The following is a 14,259-nucleotide window of genomic DNA, read 5'->3' as shown; positions in this document are numbered from 1 at the left end:
CCGGGTCCATGCTGAGCCCCGGGACACAGGGACAATGAAAGAAACTCGGCCCTGCCAGTAGGGGCCTCCAGGCAGTGTCAGGGACATCACTCTTGCTGTGAGCAGGGCAGCACCTGCACAAGCTGCAGTGGGCATGGTTGGACATGGTGGGTGAGGACAGTGGGAGGGCCGTGTATGTGTGTCCTGGATGGATTAGATTCCAGTAGGCAATCCTGGAGGCCAGGAGCCCAGTGAGGAGATCCAGTGATGGGCAGGCAGGGGGTTGGCTGTGGACAGGAGGCAGTGGAGTAGTGGGGCAGTGGGCTATATCATAACTGTCCTTTGGACTGTGGTGGCCACAGGACATTGGAACAGGTTAGTCAGGAATAAGAAAAGAGGATTGGTCCACTGCATGACTGCAGGCATAGTCCTCCTGAGTCCTTACTATCAGCTGTGCCTCCTTGCCCCATTTATGCACAAGAATTGTGCCTCTCTGCGTGCTGTGGGAGCTGCCATTCACTGCTGTATTTATTGAGTACCTCCTGTGTGCCAGGCTCTATGCCTGACTTTGAATTAGATAAAGACCCCTGCCCTCTTGGAGCCAACAAACAGCAAACCATTAGTATAATAAACAAGTACCATACCCAGCCTGCAAGCAGCTGACAAGGCAGTGAGACCACCAAACACAGTGGTGTGCATTTTTTCCAGCCCTGTTTGTCTACAGGGCTGCAGGTGTGGGCTAGGCGGAGCGGGAGCCAGGGTGGGGGTTTTGCCCAGTGAATAAGCAGACATGAGGCTGATGGTGCCTGAATCTAGGCTAGGTGAGGAGGAGATGGCTCACGATGAGAGAGGAACATCAGTCATGGGGGGGTGTCCTCCTGGAAACACCTAACTCCGTGTTGAACGTGTATGCTGCCTCTTAATTTTGTGCAGGTGGCTTGGTAGTTGATAGACTATAAAGACGACCTGTCTCTTGAGGTCGAGGTGTGTGGGTGCCGCAGAACGCTGACGGTTGCCGAGCTGGGCTCCAGGCAGCCCCTGCCTGTGGAAAGTGAGTACCCAGTAGGCAGACAGAAGGAGCAGAGGGGAGTCTCCAGGGGCATGTGGTGGTTGTGGAAACCTCCCTGCTGAGACCAGCTCGTCAGGGAACCGTGTTGCACGCAGCACTCGCCCGGGCCCGCTGCTGCTTGGCCACCAGAGTGATGAGACCCAGGGGCTCCGTGCAGAGACCGGCACCCGCCCTGCGGAGGCCAGTCTCCTGGCAGGGAAGGCGTCAGGACTGCAGGCTGCGGCTGTGATGCCGGGTCCTGTGTAGCCCTGTGACTAGAAAAGGTGTTTCATTTCCAGCGTGGGAGGAGGCCGGAGAGGCCTGCCGAGCTGGAGAATTGCTCCGAATTGGGAGACCCCTTTTGTGCAAGCACTTGATGGGGGGTTCTGGGCCTGGGGTTTCATCTTCCTTTAACTCTCTCCCTCCGGTGTCTCGACTTGTCTCGGTGGGTGCTGCTGTTCAGTCTCTGAGCCACTGGAAGTTTCCTGGGGGCAGAACTACCTTCTTGTAACACTTTCCACCTAAGCAGAATTGATCTCTAGCAAAGGTTTTGAGAGAAAGAAAAGCCTTCTTAGTAAAGGAGAGAAGGTGAGTGTTGTTTTGACAGTGCAAATAGATAGAAAGCTGACTCAGAGGACCTTTGTGCTGCTAATTTGAGACTTGGCTGCTCTGCATGGAGAGGCAGGGAGCCCGGTGCTCATGGAGTCTCTGTGTGTGCCCGGGCACCTCCTTCCTCTCCCTCACCCCCAAGATGGAAGGAGGTGCCAAGCCCTTTCTTTCCTCCCCCTGGATGGCTATGGAATCGTGCCTTCTTCTCTATCCCTGCCAAAGGCGCCCCTGGAGCCAGACCATTCCTGCCTGGCCTGCTGCCAGCGTCCGACACTGCCCAGCCAGCGGCCCTGCACAGAGCTGTGAGAGAGGCTCATCAGAACCTCTGGTTTGAGCACGTCGGGCCTGGGTTTGAAGCTCTCAGTGCCCCCCCCCCCCCGGTCAGCTTCTGGAGAAAGTCCGAATCCCTCAGCAATGCCCAGAGGCTCATGGTGACCGGCCCCTGCCCACCTCCCCAGGCTCCTGTACACCTTCAGTAAGCGTCACTCACAGCCCCCTTCAGCCGGTCACCTCTGCTCTGTCCACTCCGCGTGCCTCCTGGGCCATCAGAACCCTCTGAGCCCACACTCCCTGGTCACACTGGGCTTTCCTCCTCTCTTAGTATGACTGCCTCCCCTGTTTTCTGCTGAAACCCTTGCGATGAGGTACGTCCCGTCTGAGCCCTCTCTATCCCCATACATAATGCAGGACCCAGCACATAGCAGGTGCTTACGAATGGTTGTACATGACGACTTCGGGTGGAGGAATTCCGGTCTCCGTGTGGTCTTAGGATGTAGGCACCTACTTGTAAATCTGGGCTTTGGGGGCTTAGAGAACCCAGGCACAAATGAGTGACGGTCTGGGCTCTGGGGTCCGGCAGACCTGTGCCCAGATTCATTGTGTAACCTCCCTGGCCACCAACTTCCAGCAGTATCAAATGGGCCAAATTCCTCGTCCTAAGGATATTTGTAAGGAATAAAGCAATCATGCTCGTAAAAGGCCTGACAGTAATCGGGCCTGGCAGGTGGCCAGTGTTTCCCTCCCAACCAGCAGCTCCTCAGGTCTCTGAGGCTGGCTCTCAAAATCGCTGCTTCATCTCTGATTCTTGAAGCCCCTCTTTCTCCCCCGCGCCGTGTCCACATCTGTTTAAACAGCCTCTCATGTCCTGCAATACCAACACTGGAGACAGGCAGCTCTGAATGATTTTTCTGGAGCTCGATGCCTCTTAAAGGTAACAGATTTGCACAGAGCATCTTAGCTGATGGGCCTCTGCTTTATTTTTAGCACTCGGAGAATTGTGAGGGTGGTTCAATTGATTTTTCTCCCCCTGAGCGATTTCTCATGGTGGAAGCTGGCATCGCACCAAGCCTCGGTCTGGAGCAAATTTCTAATTGCGTTTTACAGAGCAGGTCCTGAAGCGAGGTGGGATGGTGCAGCAGTTAGGGGCAGAGGCTCCAAACCTTGGTCTGCACATGGCCGCCTGGGGGCTGGGCATGTTCCCCATGCAGGGAGAAAAGGAGGGGACGGGCCAAGGACTGTGCTGGGGGCTGGGAGGGTGGAAGGGCTGGGGAGCACAGGGTCTGATGGGCTGTAGACACAAACCACACTGGCCCTGACCTGCTTTCAGGTATCCTGCAGGCTGCCTTGTTCCATCATCCCGTAGTACCACTCTACAGAGAAGGAACAGGAACATCTACTTGGAAACGCCCTGAGTCTGAATCCCCCAAATCAGTTTCCACCCAGAAAGCATGTGGTGAAGTTCTTGCCGGCGCACCCCTGTTTTGGGGGGCTCAGCAAGCCTGGGCTTCTAGCGGGGCTGAGTGCTCGTGTAGCTGTCCGTGGTGCTGACTGCATGGGCAGCCAGCGCTGGGAGTCCTCTTCCCCACCACCTCGCACACCACTGTCACCGTGACCGTCACCCCTTACTGAGCACTTACTGTGCCCAGCAGAGCTCTAAGCATGTACTAATTCTCTTTAATCCTCCTGACAACGCTGTGGAGTAAGCATTATCAACATCCCTCTTTTATAGATGAGGAAACGAAGCTACAGGAAGGGCAAGTAATTACCCAGAGTTACCTAGCTGGGAAGTGGCAGAGCCGAGGATTCAGACTCGGGGCCTCTGGGTGCAGAACGCATGTGCTTCCCCACACCGCCTCTCAGGAGGAGAGCGACAGCCCCCGCAGCAGCCACTGTGATTCTACCTCCGGCCCTTATGCGGCTCGCCCTGTGCTGCTGTCATTCCCTCTGTTTTGTGGGTGGTGTGGTGATGAGCTCTGAGAAGTAGGTGCAGTTGCCCATGGCCCGTCTAGCCCCATCAGTACAATGATGTTTCTTGGCTCTACTTTTAGACCCTAATGGAGAGTGGGTGCTTTTCTCCCCACTGCAGGACAGAGTGGGGATCGTTTGGTGACATAGGTGACAGGTGACACAGGCGCTGAGTGCACGGGTGATGGCAGCTCTATGTTCCTAACATGTCCTCTAATGATGGGAACATTTGCCTCTCCTGTGCTTCTGATCCCTCCTGACAGGCCTCCGTTTCATTTCTGAGACATGCTCCTGATTAAACCCTCTGCCCTTGACCCCAGTCTGGAGGCTCATCTCCCACCCTTTCCCCATCGGGGCTCCAGCTGGCTGCCCTGTGGCAGCTCCTCAGCCTTACCTCCCCTTCGCATGGAACATGCCCCCCCCCCAAAAAAAACCTACGTTTCTCAGTCCTCTGCTTAATGCCTCAGCCTCCCGGACTCTCCAGACCAGCTCCGGGCCTCCCCAAAAATCCTATCGCGGGCACCCTGTGTGTCTCTCTCAGAGCAGCATTGTGGGCCTCTCTGGTTTCACTGCTGGGCTGGAAGCCCTGGGAGGGGAGGTCAGGACGGGCTCAGTGACCATGAGAAGGCAGCCACTTGGGTGTGCGTCCCAGCTCTGTCCTGTCTGGGGTTTCTGCCCCAGCTCTTAGGAGCCAAGGAAGGCATGCAATTCAGCGCAGACCCCCAAGTCCTTGTTTTCTTGGGGAGAAGGGGCATACATTGCACCTTTGGCAATCTGCTTAATCTCCTGTTTTTCCAGAGGAAGGGAAAGACTCTGATTCAATTTAGTGAACTTTAATTATTGCCAAAAGTACTAACCATGCACTAGGGACTTGTAAAAAATTATATGTCTAAATCATTTTATTTACTTTAATTGCTAGGACCTTTGACTTAATGTCATCTCATTAAATCCTCATCATAGCCCTGCAAAGCGGATGTTATCAGTCCATTCTATAGATGAGAAAAGCAGGTGCAGGGAGATGGAGAAGTTGTCCAGGGGGTCACACAGCTGTGTACGGTGGGGCTGAACTATCAAGCCCTGGTCTTTGTGACTCCAAACTGAGTGCTCTCTTCCCTGGCTCGGTACTTGGGAATCACATAAGCTGGTTTGTGGAAGAGCTGTGAAGACTGGCTCACCACATGGAGAGGATATGCAAGGGCTTCAGTGGGCTTGTGCTGTGAGCAGTCACACGGAATAGCCCCTCTCCATGGCCCCCCATGACCCCAGTGACCCGGCTTTTCTCTCCAAGCAGGATTGCACCATCATAATTAGTAAGGTTCTCAGCAGAGAAGGGAAGGAGGCTGTTATGGGCCAAATTGGGTCCCATAAAAACACGTATGTTGGACTCCTAACCCCAGGACCTCAAATATGACTGTATTTGGTCTTTCAAGAGGTGATTAAGGTAAAAGGAATCCATTTGGATGGGTCCTAATCCAATATGACTAATGTCCTTACAAGAGGAGGAGGTTAGGACAGCATAGAGGGAAGATTATATGAGGACATGGGGAGAAGAGCGCCATCTACACCCTGCAGAGAGAAGCCTCAAAGAAATCAACCTTCTGACACCTTGATCTTGAACTTGCAGCCTCCAGGACTGGGAGAGAATAATTTATGGTTTGAGCCACCCATGCTGTGGCAGCCGTAGCAAATTCACACAGAGGCAGAGGCTGCCCGGAACCTCTTACAGGATCTGACGTGGTTTGGCCAGAGTGCTTCTAGCATATCTTTGTAGCCAGCTCACCTTTGGAGAAAACTGGCTGAAAAAAGCAGCTTTGCTGGCTGTTCCCCAACAAGACTGCCTCCATGTGCAGGAGGCCTTCTCCAGTGTCCCTGGAGAGCCCGTGGGGGAGGCTTCTCGTGGCGTGGTCCTAGGTAGAGCTGCCTCCATCCTCACGCGGTGGCTGCTCGGTCACCATGGTAACCGCCTCCCCCATCCTGAGAGTGTTTTTCCTGCAGAGACATCGAGATAAACCACACTTTGCTCAGTTAAATCAATGGAGCCCAAGGCTGCATCCTTCTCCTCATTGAACTCCCCTCACCCACGCTGTTAGTACCTCCCTTGCAGGGTCACCAGCCAGTCCAGTGTACCCCAGCAACATTGCCCGTGGGGTTGCATACTGTGGGGAGATGCACTCCCTCCAGAACAGGACGGGCGTAGGGAGGAGCACTGGCTGGGAGTTAGGAAGCCAGGACTCTATCCTTGTTCAGTGGTGTCCCACATGTGGCCCTGCGCATATCTCTTGCCGCCCCTGGCCTCCCTCTCCTCCTTCGTGGGCGTGGAGGGTGGGTGGTCCTTCCTGCAGGGATGCGAGATGCCTGGCCTGCAGGTGCAGGGTCAGGGACTGCCCACAACAGCTCTCTGAGGGTTTGACGCAGTTGCTGCATCTTAATAGAGTCCTTTGTCATGCTGCTGCCCCTGAAGCCTGCCGTGATGTTAGTTAATATTTCTGTACTACTTTGATGTTTATGGGGTGGTTTCCATTCCCATTTCTCACTTGAGCTCCTTCCCGAACAAACCAGTGATGTTTGTTCATTTCATGTACAGGACTCATCTTACGGCGGAGGGGAGATTTGGCCGTGGACGAGTGATGGCCCTTTGCACCTGTGCCCATCCCCCGTTCACGTAGGGGAGATGAGCCTCAGAGGTGAAGTTCAGAGGAACGAGGGCCCCTGGAGGTGCAGTGACCTTCTCCCTGACATGTCAGGGGCCCTCCAAGTGGGGCATTGTGGTGATGTGGCCCAGGGAGCGACGTGACCCTGGCTGGCTTCCGGCCATCAGGCCATGCCTTTGGCAGCGGATGATGAAGGAGCTTCTATAAAAATCTTGCAGACCTGATGACTCTGCAGACGGCCTGCCCGGAGTGCCCTGCGGTGTCCTTGACAGCGGGAGCTGCAGGCTCCGCTGCAGGGTGGGGCATGCGCTTGCTTCTGAGCTTCGCTGACTCCCCCAGGCAAGGGCCGGGATCACGGGAACAGCTGGACGGGAGGACAGCCTCGTGCTGGGGGAGGAGCCGGGCCAGTGGGGCTGATTCACTCGCTGGCCCTGCGTGGGGTCAAGAAGGGAGGTTACTGTTACAAAAGCAAGATTGCAGTCCTTCTTCTCGGCCTGGGGCCCCCACCGTACAGCCCGGGGGGCGAGAGGCACCTGTTCGTACTTCATGGGCGCTCAGCCGCTCCCATTCACGTCCATGTCGTCTGCACCAGCCTTGAAGAGCAGCAGAGTTGAAGTCGAGGTCAGATCTTCCAGCCAGCTAAGCCTAAAATGTTTACTCTCGGTCCTTTACAGACCTTTGCCTGCCCTGGGCCTAGAGCAATACACCATTCACACTGGGCCCTGAAGGAAAAGGGATTCGTTGTATGATATGGGGCAGGAGCCAAAAGCTGCGAGGGACCAGAGACCCACCCCTAGGCCCTGGCGCTCCAGGAGGCCGCACCCCTCCCGGCACGAAGTTGGTGCTTCTCAGCCCTGCTCGGCTTTGCCCCCGTCATGGTGGGTGTATTGCCGACTCTGGAAACCAACTTGGTCAGTCCTGGGCTGGGCCCCCTCTGCTGGGTCCTGGGAGGACAGCTCGTCCTGGCGGAGCTTCCGTGTCCTCAGCCACGGATGGGGTACACATCACTCATGGGCGGAGAGGTTTGAACGGGGCACAGCTGGGAAGCAGTGTGCCCGTGGCCCGCCCACGGGGCAGATCGGGGGCGTGCAGGTGCGTGCAGGGGCCAGGTGCTTGGCCGGAGCTAGGTGTACAGACAGGAACATGACCTTGCGCGCACTCAGAGGAGCGAAGCAGACAGGTCAGCCGGTGTTCGCCGCCTGAAAAGCTGAGTGCTAGCTGGTCTCTGAGCAGAATGCAGTGGGGACTGAAGGACGGCGCTGTGGGGAATGCGACCTTCCCGTGAACCTCGCAGAAACCAATGCACAGCGTGTTTCCGGTTTCCGCGGCGCCCTTGAGCACTTTTGTGGCTGCTGCAAGGCTTGCTATGCGCTGCAGGGGGGTGGCTCTTTTAATGAACCTTGTCAGTGCTGGTCCCCTCCTCGAGGACCCCCTCCCCCACCCCCCTGGTCTGGCGTCTCCCTGAGCCTGTGCTTCGCCACCACTTTAAGGGCTTCTTCCCCTTGAGATGGGGGGACACTCCCTGTGCTGCCCCGGCCCGGGTCCCAGGGGCCCCCGACACGCTGGGGGGTTCACCGACTTCAGCAGCTGTTCCGCAAAGCACCTGCCATGTGCCGGGCGCTGCTCCAGACACGGAATGTGCAGCAGCGACGCAGAAGGACAGGTCCCTGCCCTCACTGGGGAGGTGGGCAGCCAACCAGTAAGCGCTGTGGCAGTAGTGCCACGGCCAGGCCACTGCTGCCCAGCTCCCATAGGCAAGCCAGTGTCAGTTTCCCGTGCATGCTGGAACAAATGTCCGCAAACTGGGTGGCTTACAACAGAAATCTCCTCCAGTTCCGGGAGCCAGAAGTTTACAGTTAATGCTGGCAGAGCCGTGCTCCCTCTGGAGGCTCCCGGGGAGGCTCCGTCCTGCCTCTCCCAGCTTTTGGGGGCCCCAGGCCTTCCTGGCAGCCGCCTGACTCTGGCCTGCCTCCGTGGTCCTGTGCCCTCTGGGGGTCTCTTAGAAGGACACTTGTCACTGGTTTAGGGCCACTCCGGGAATCCCGGATGGCCTCCTCTTAAGATCCTTCATTGTATCTACAAGGACTCTTTTTCTCATTGAGGCCACATTCACAGTTTCTGGGGGTGAGGTTGTGGACGTGGGCTAGGGAAGCGACCAATTCAACGTGCTGCTCTGGAGAAAGACCCCCTGCGCTCAGTCGAACTGAGTGAGTTCACCTCCCTTCCTCCTCCTCCTCCCTGTGTGACCTGCACCTCTCTCCACCTTCCTGTCGGCAAACTTAGTTGCCAAGATGTGACCAGAGGTTAAACGAAAGCCCATCAGACCTGGGGGGGGGGGCGGGGTGGGCACAATGAGATGGAAAACAGCGCATGAATAATTCTACGGCTTTGCAGGGGAGGGATGGAGGGCTTGTAGCTGAGTCTAACTACGCCCGTTCCCCAGGGAGGCCAGCTTGCCTGGAACTTTGTGAGCCCCGTGTACAAGGGGAATTGATGCATCTGACCATGAAATGGGGGAGAGGCCACCTGGGGGGGTCAGTGCTCCAGGGTCATGCCCAACCCCCCATTTTGCAAATGGGGAATACTGAGGCTTGAGGAACGGGAATGACGTTTGCACACGGCACTGAGCTTTCCAGAGAGCTAAGACCACAGGCTGAGTCCCGGGCCCCTAGCTTCCCACCCAGCGTAGGTCGTGCCAAAGTCAAAGCCACCACATACGGTCACAGTTGGACCAGATGCCTCCCGGTCCACGTGCACAAGGCCACACGGGTGTGAGTCCAGGAGAAGTGTTTGCAGCATCCATGTGGGGTGCAATTATCACGCTATGGAGTCTTCTTCCAAACCTGCCTCCCTTGTGAGGAGTCTGCCTTCAGGCCCGGCTTTATGATCGGATGAAGGGAATTTGACAGGGACAGCCCCCCTCAGTACCCAGCTGCACCCGCGAGGAGCCAGGCAGCAGGTGTAGGACAGGTCCTGTGGTGAGCTGAGCAGGAGGTCTTGGAGAGACCGCCCTGGGATCAGGCTGGGTGGCCGTGCCCTGAAGGATGCGGTGCTGTCCCGGGAGATGCAGGCATGATTCAGAGGCGCGAGATTGCCTGCCCTGCCTTAGGGAGCCCTTGCCCTGCGGGGGCCCCAGCACGTTAGCCGTGACTGTGGTTTTGTCTTCCTCCACCGGGGTCACGTGGAAATATTTCCCATCCATCTTTCCCCAGCACCCCCTGTATCCAGAGTCCTTTGTTTGAGGCAGCAAGAGATTTCCTAGTGATGCTTGGGCTGTAAGAGCTGTGGTCCTGGGCTGTCAGCAGGACCCCGGCATCGGAGGCTCTGTCTCCCGAGCCCACACACAAGACCCTCGGTCCCTGTGCCTCGCCTCTGTGCTGCCTGGTTCGGGCCTGTTCACTGCGGAGGGCTGCAGACGTCATTGAGCCCCATGTACTTCTAAAAGCTGTCATGCCTCGTACCTGTTTCTAACGAGTGTTGTCAGGAGGCTGTCAGGAGTGGTTAAGCATGATGGGGCCGCAGGATGCATGCGCTCGGGAATCCAGCAAAGAAGCCACACCCATTCGCTTGACCTTGGGCCCCTTATGGGTCTGGGAGCAGCATGTGGGGGCTGGGAGAGGAGGCTTCTGAGCCCCCCCGCCCCGCGCTCCCTTCCCGGGCCCCGTGTGCACAGCTTCCCAGTCTTCCCATCTTGGCGGAGAGATTTTCATGAGCATCAGCCTCCATCTCCCCGAGCCAGACGCTGGGGACTGAGCTCCTGCCTGTGACTCATGATGAGCGACGGTCGTAAACAGTCATCGTCGTTGAATGTGCGCGAGTTTTGGTCTTGGTGCAGGCAGAGCGATTGGGTTCAGACGTCACACCTCTGATGCTTCTCTGTTGAACTGCGTCCTAGAACACCCCGAGGTGGGAAAGTGAAGAGGTTTGGATGCTGAGTGGGTCGGGAGGGGAGGTTCTGTGCAGAAACAGATGACTGGAAAGTCTCGGAGGCTTGAAACAGCCCAGGGGTATCTCGTAGCAGGCCCCCTGAGGCACAGGTCCCACAGCAGAGGGGGAAGTGTCCCGGCCTGCTGGCACTCAAAGCTTCAGCCCGGGAGTGACACCTGGCATCTGTCACTCTGCCCTCCATTCTTTGAGAAAAGCAACAAGGGCGCGGCTACCCTGAGTTCCATGGGGCGCACGGACAGGTGTCCCCCCACCCCGGAAGAGAAGCTGGAGTGGTGGGCAAGGCATTTCCCTCTTACCCACGAAGTCCTGCTCCCCCAGAAGTCGTAGCCTGATGAAACACGGTGTAAACATGTGTCCCCTAATACGTGACACCCTGGGTCGCCAAGCTGACCTGCGTGTCCTGAGGCCTGGGCACTTCTGTGTCCCCCAAGCTTCCTTGAACTTTTGTGGCCCGAGTTCTGCGGAAAGAATTTAGTTCCCCTGGTGCTCAAACAGGTGCTGTGCTCGTGTTTCATTTAAAAACGGCCGCATGGGCACCAGTTTAAGGTTGGGGGAGAAACGGAAGCCGTTCCTGAGCAGGCATCTGTAGGCCCTTAGCCCCTGAAGGACGGGGATGGAATTAGCAGCACGGAAGTCTTGGCTTTTTCCTCTCTTACTGTTCAGTCTCATTTTTCACGATTTGATCTCTGCTTCTTATCATCCCAGAAAACCACAGTTTCCTGGGAAACCAGGCCAGGCTCCTTCCTCCTCCTCTCTGTATTTTTATGTGATTCTAAGTTTCTGGTTAACAAGGTGCTTCCAGAAGCAATATTTAAGTCTGAGCACACACACCGTCCTCGGTGCCTCTGGTCACAGATTCAACAGTTTTTTGTGATGTTTTATAAACTCTCGTATTTACAAAAGTCACAGAATGTCCCTTTATTGAGGCTGCAGTGGGAGAGGAGGGAGGGCTGACGGCAGGCGAATCTCAGTGTTTCAGTCAGTATTTTCCAGATAATAAAAAGCAGTAATGTCCCTGATACTCACTGAGCTCTGTGATGTGTCAAGCAGCGAGCGAGGGGCTTGGCCTCTTCTAATTTTCACAGCAAGACTCTGTGGGAACTGTTGGCCCATTTTACAGATGAGGAAACAGACGCATGAAGACCTGGGAACTCCCCCTCGATTGCACGGGCAGCAGGGGCAGAGCTAGGATTCGAAGCCCAGACTCTGATTCCAGGACCCACACACAGATGCAGAAGGAGGAGAGGGCATTTCAGCCAGGGAGGACTGGCTGGAGAGCCCCACACAGGGCTGGGGAGACCAGAGACCAGGGTTTCCCTGTCAGAGAGAAAAGCGCCTATAGGGCCCAGTGACTAGTTGCATCCGAAGCTGGGGAGGTAGAGAGGGGCTCTGCCAGGCCTTGAGTGGTACAGCAAGGGATCGGATTTGCTGCTTTAGGCAACAAGCGATGGACAGGAACATAGACTTACTCCTTGCTGCTGAGCCATCCTGGGCAAGCTGCTTACCCTCTCTGGGCTCTAGAGTATCTGTCAGGGATACTTATTTTGCAAACAACAGAATTCTTGATCCTAAACAGAAAATGAATTTATTGGCTCCCACGCATAATGGTCCAAGGCTCATGGCTTCCAGTGCAGCCTGATTCAGGATTCAAATGGCATTGCTGGTCTTTGCCTCCACTGTCTTTGGGCCGGTCTGCCCCACCCAAAGGCTCCAGGTTTCCCTTGTCCCAGCACGTACAGGCCCCTCCTCTGCACACCACCCAGCCCAGCAGAGACGACAGAGCTGCTCCCAGCATGCCCTGCATCTCAAGTCTGGAGTCCCTGTGTTGGCACCTCTGAGGCCACGTGCTCATCCCTCGTGGAGATTGTCCGTGGAGTGGAAGGCACAGATGAGAGTGAGAATGCAGAAAGGCAGAGAACCTTTCCCCCAAGGAGAATCTTGATGCTGTGGACAGAAGGGGTGGGAGTGCTGGAGGTGGGGCTGCCCGCACACTCCGCTCCAGGCCACAATTCACAGAGTGACGGCGAGAACTCGAAGTTGCTCACCGAGAGCCCAGCACGTGTGTACTAGGTGCTCAGACGCTCCTTGCCTTCTGCTTGGCACCTGGTGTGTGGGGTGGACGGAGGCTGGGCAGCTGGTGGGTGCTGGCTGGGGAGAGGGCACAGGTCAGGGGGAGAGGGAGGCGGCGGGTCCAGCCTTGCAGGGACAGTGGACGGCACCCAGACGGGGCAGCCAGCAGGCGGTTGGACATGCCGGTCTGCAGCTCAGAGACTGTCTGGGGCTTTGTCCAGGGGTCTCGGGGATGGAGACGTGGCTCAGACGCAGGGTAGATGGGATGGCAGAGCAGCGAGGGTGCGCTCCCGTCTCCGCCCCTTCCTTGACGGGGCCAGACATCGTGGACATCAAGCCGGCCAACATGGAGGACCTGACGGAGGTGATCACGGCGTCGGAGTTCCACCCCCACCACTGCAACCTGTTCGTCTATAGCAGCAGCAAGGGCTCCCTGCGTCTCTGCGACATGCGTGCAGCCGCCCTGTGTGACAAGCACTCTAAACGTAAGCGTCCGTGCCAGCTGGGACCCAGTACAGAGTGGGGGCGGCAGGGCAGCGCCCTTCCTGAGGCTGGTGCCCCGGGACGGATGGGAGTGGCGTAGGTATGTTCTGCACTGGCTGGGGCAGGGGGATCCTGGTCTTGCCACCCCCTGCCCCCTGAGTCCACGGACAGATGCTGCCCAGCTTCCAGGGGCCAGGCAGCTAAAACAAAGGTCAAGGAGTAAGCTAGGAACCAGAAGCTAAGGAGGGACCATACTCAGCAGTCACCTCCTCCAGGAAGCCTTCCCTGACCCCCACATTAGTTCAGGCCCCTTCTCCATGCCCCTAGAGTCCGTAGAGCTCCCTTCTCTCAGACTAGCCACACCCTGAAGAACTTTCTGTGGGCTGGGGTGTCTTCCCCAGCAGCCTGTGAGCTCTGCGAGGTCGCTTCCTCTTGCTGGAGCCCACCGCAAGGCCAGCTGGGGGTGGGCAGGAGTGCCGTAGGGACCCCCATTCCAGCCATGGGGGTCTGGGCTGAGCGAGGCCCAGGGAACGTGATAGGACAACCTCCGTGACCACACGACGGCTCACACTCACTGGATGTGCTGGGCCAGGCACCCAGACAGCTGTCACCCACATCTCATCCTCACACGAGCTCTGATGGAGTCCTGAACGTGACAAGAAACTGAGGCTCCAGGGATGGGTCCAAGGTCACCCAAAGTGACGAGTGGGGAGGCAGGACTTGAACCCAGGACTCTGAGATGCCCTGAGTGGGGCTCTCACCTCCAGGCTGAGCTGCTTGGTGCTGGGTTCCCCAGAGGCCCCCGAAGGGAGAAGATCAGGGGTTCAGGCCGTGGTGTCCTCTCTGGGCGACTGTGCAGTGGCAGCAGGGGAACAGGGACAGACGGGACCCTGTCAGGAGGGCGGGGACTTTGGTTCATCTCTGTATCTACCCCAGTGCCTACAACAGTGTCTGGAAGTAAGCACTTGAATGAATGAATGAATGACGTGCAGGCCCTGGAAGCGGTTTTATCAAGGTCTGTTGGGAGGGACTGGGTCACTCTCTTCCCCTTGGGAGCCTGGTTTCCTTGGGCAGCCCAAGAGGGTGGCTCTCAGCTGCTCGCAGGGACTCACGCTCAGGACTCTCTGTGGCTGCCAGCCCGTCCCCACTCCTTGGCCGAGTCCTGTCCCCCCACATCTCACCGCACTGCTCTTCTCTGGGCAAGCCCACGCTCTGCAGTCGCTCTCC

At 57.1% G+C, this 14,259-nt stretch overlaps 1 protein-coding gene across 2 annotated transcripts in view; it reads left to right on the top strand.

Moving 5' to 3' along the window:
- PPP2R2C (protein phosphatase 2 regulatory subunit Bgamma) overlaps positions 1-14,259 on the top strand; it is a 129,802-nt gene that overhangs the window by 93,408 nt on the left and 22,135 nt on the right. For both annotated transcript variants that reach the window (XM_045771453.2, XM_087864287.1), the window contains exon 6: positions 12,870-13,034. In XM_045771453.2, coding sequence (XP_045627409.1) covers positions 12,870-13,034 — 165 coding nt within the window. The remainder of the gene's footprint in view (positions 1-12,869; positions 13,035-14,259) is intronic.

The sequence above is a fragment of the Ursus americanus genome, chromosome 8 (assembly GCF_024610735.1).
Source record: "Ursus americanus isolate L20-20 chromosome 8, mUrsAme1.1.p, whole genome shotgun sequence".
Taxonomy (NCBI): Eukaryota; Metazoa; Chordata; class Mammalia; order Carnivora; family Ursidae; genus Ursus; species Ursus americanus.
This window is presented reverse-complemented; position numbering and strand designations above follow the sequence as displayed.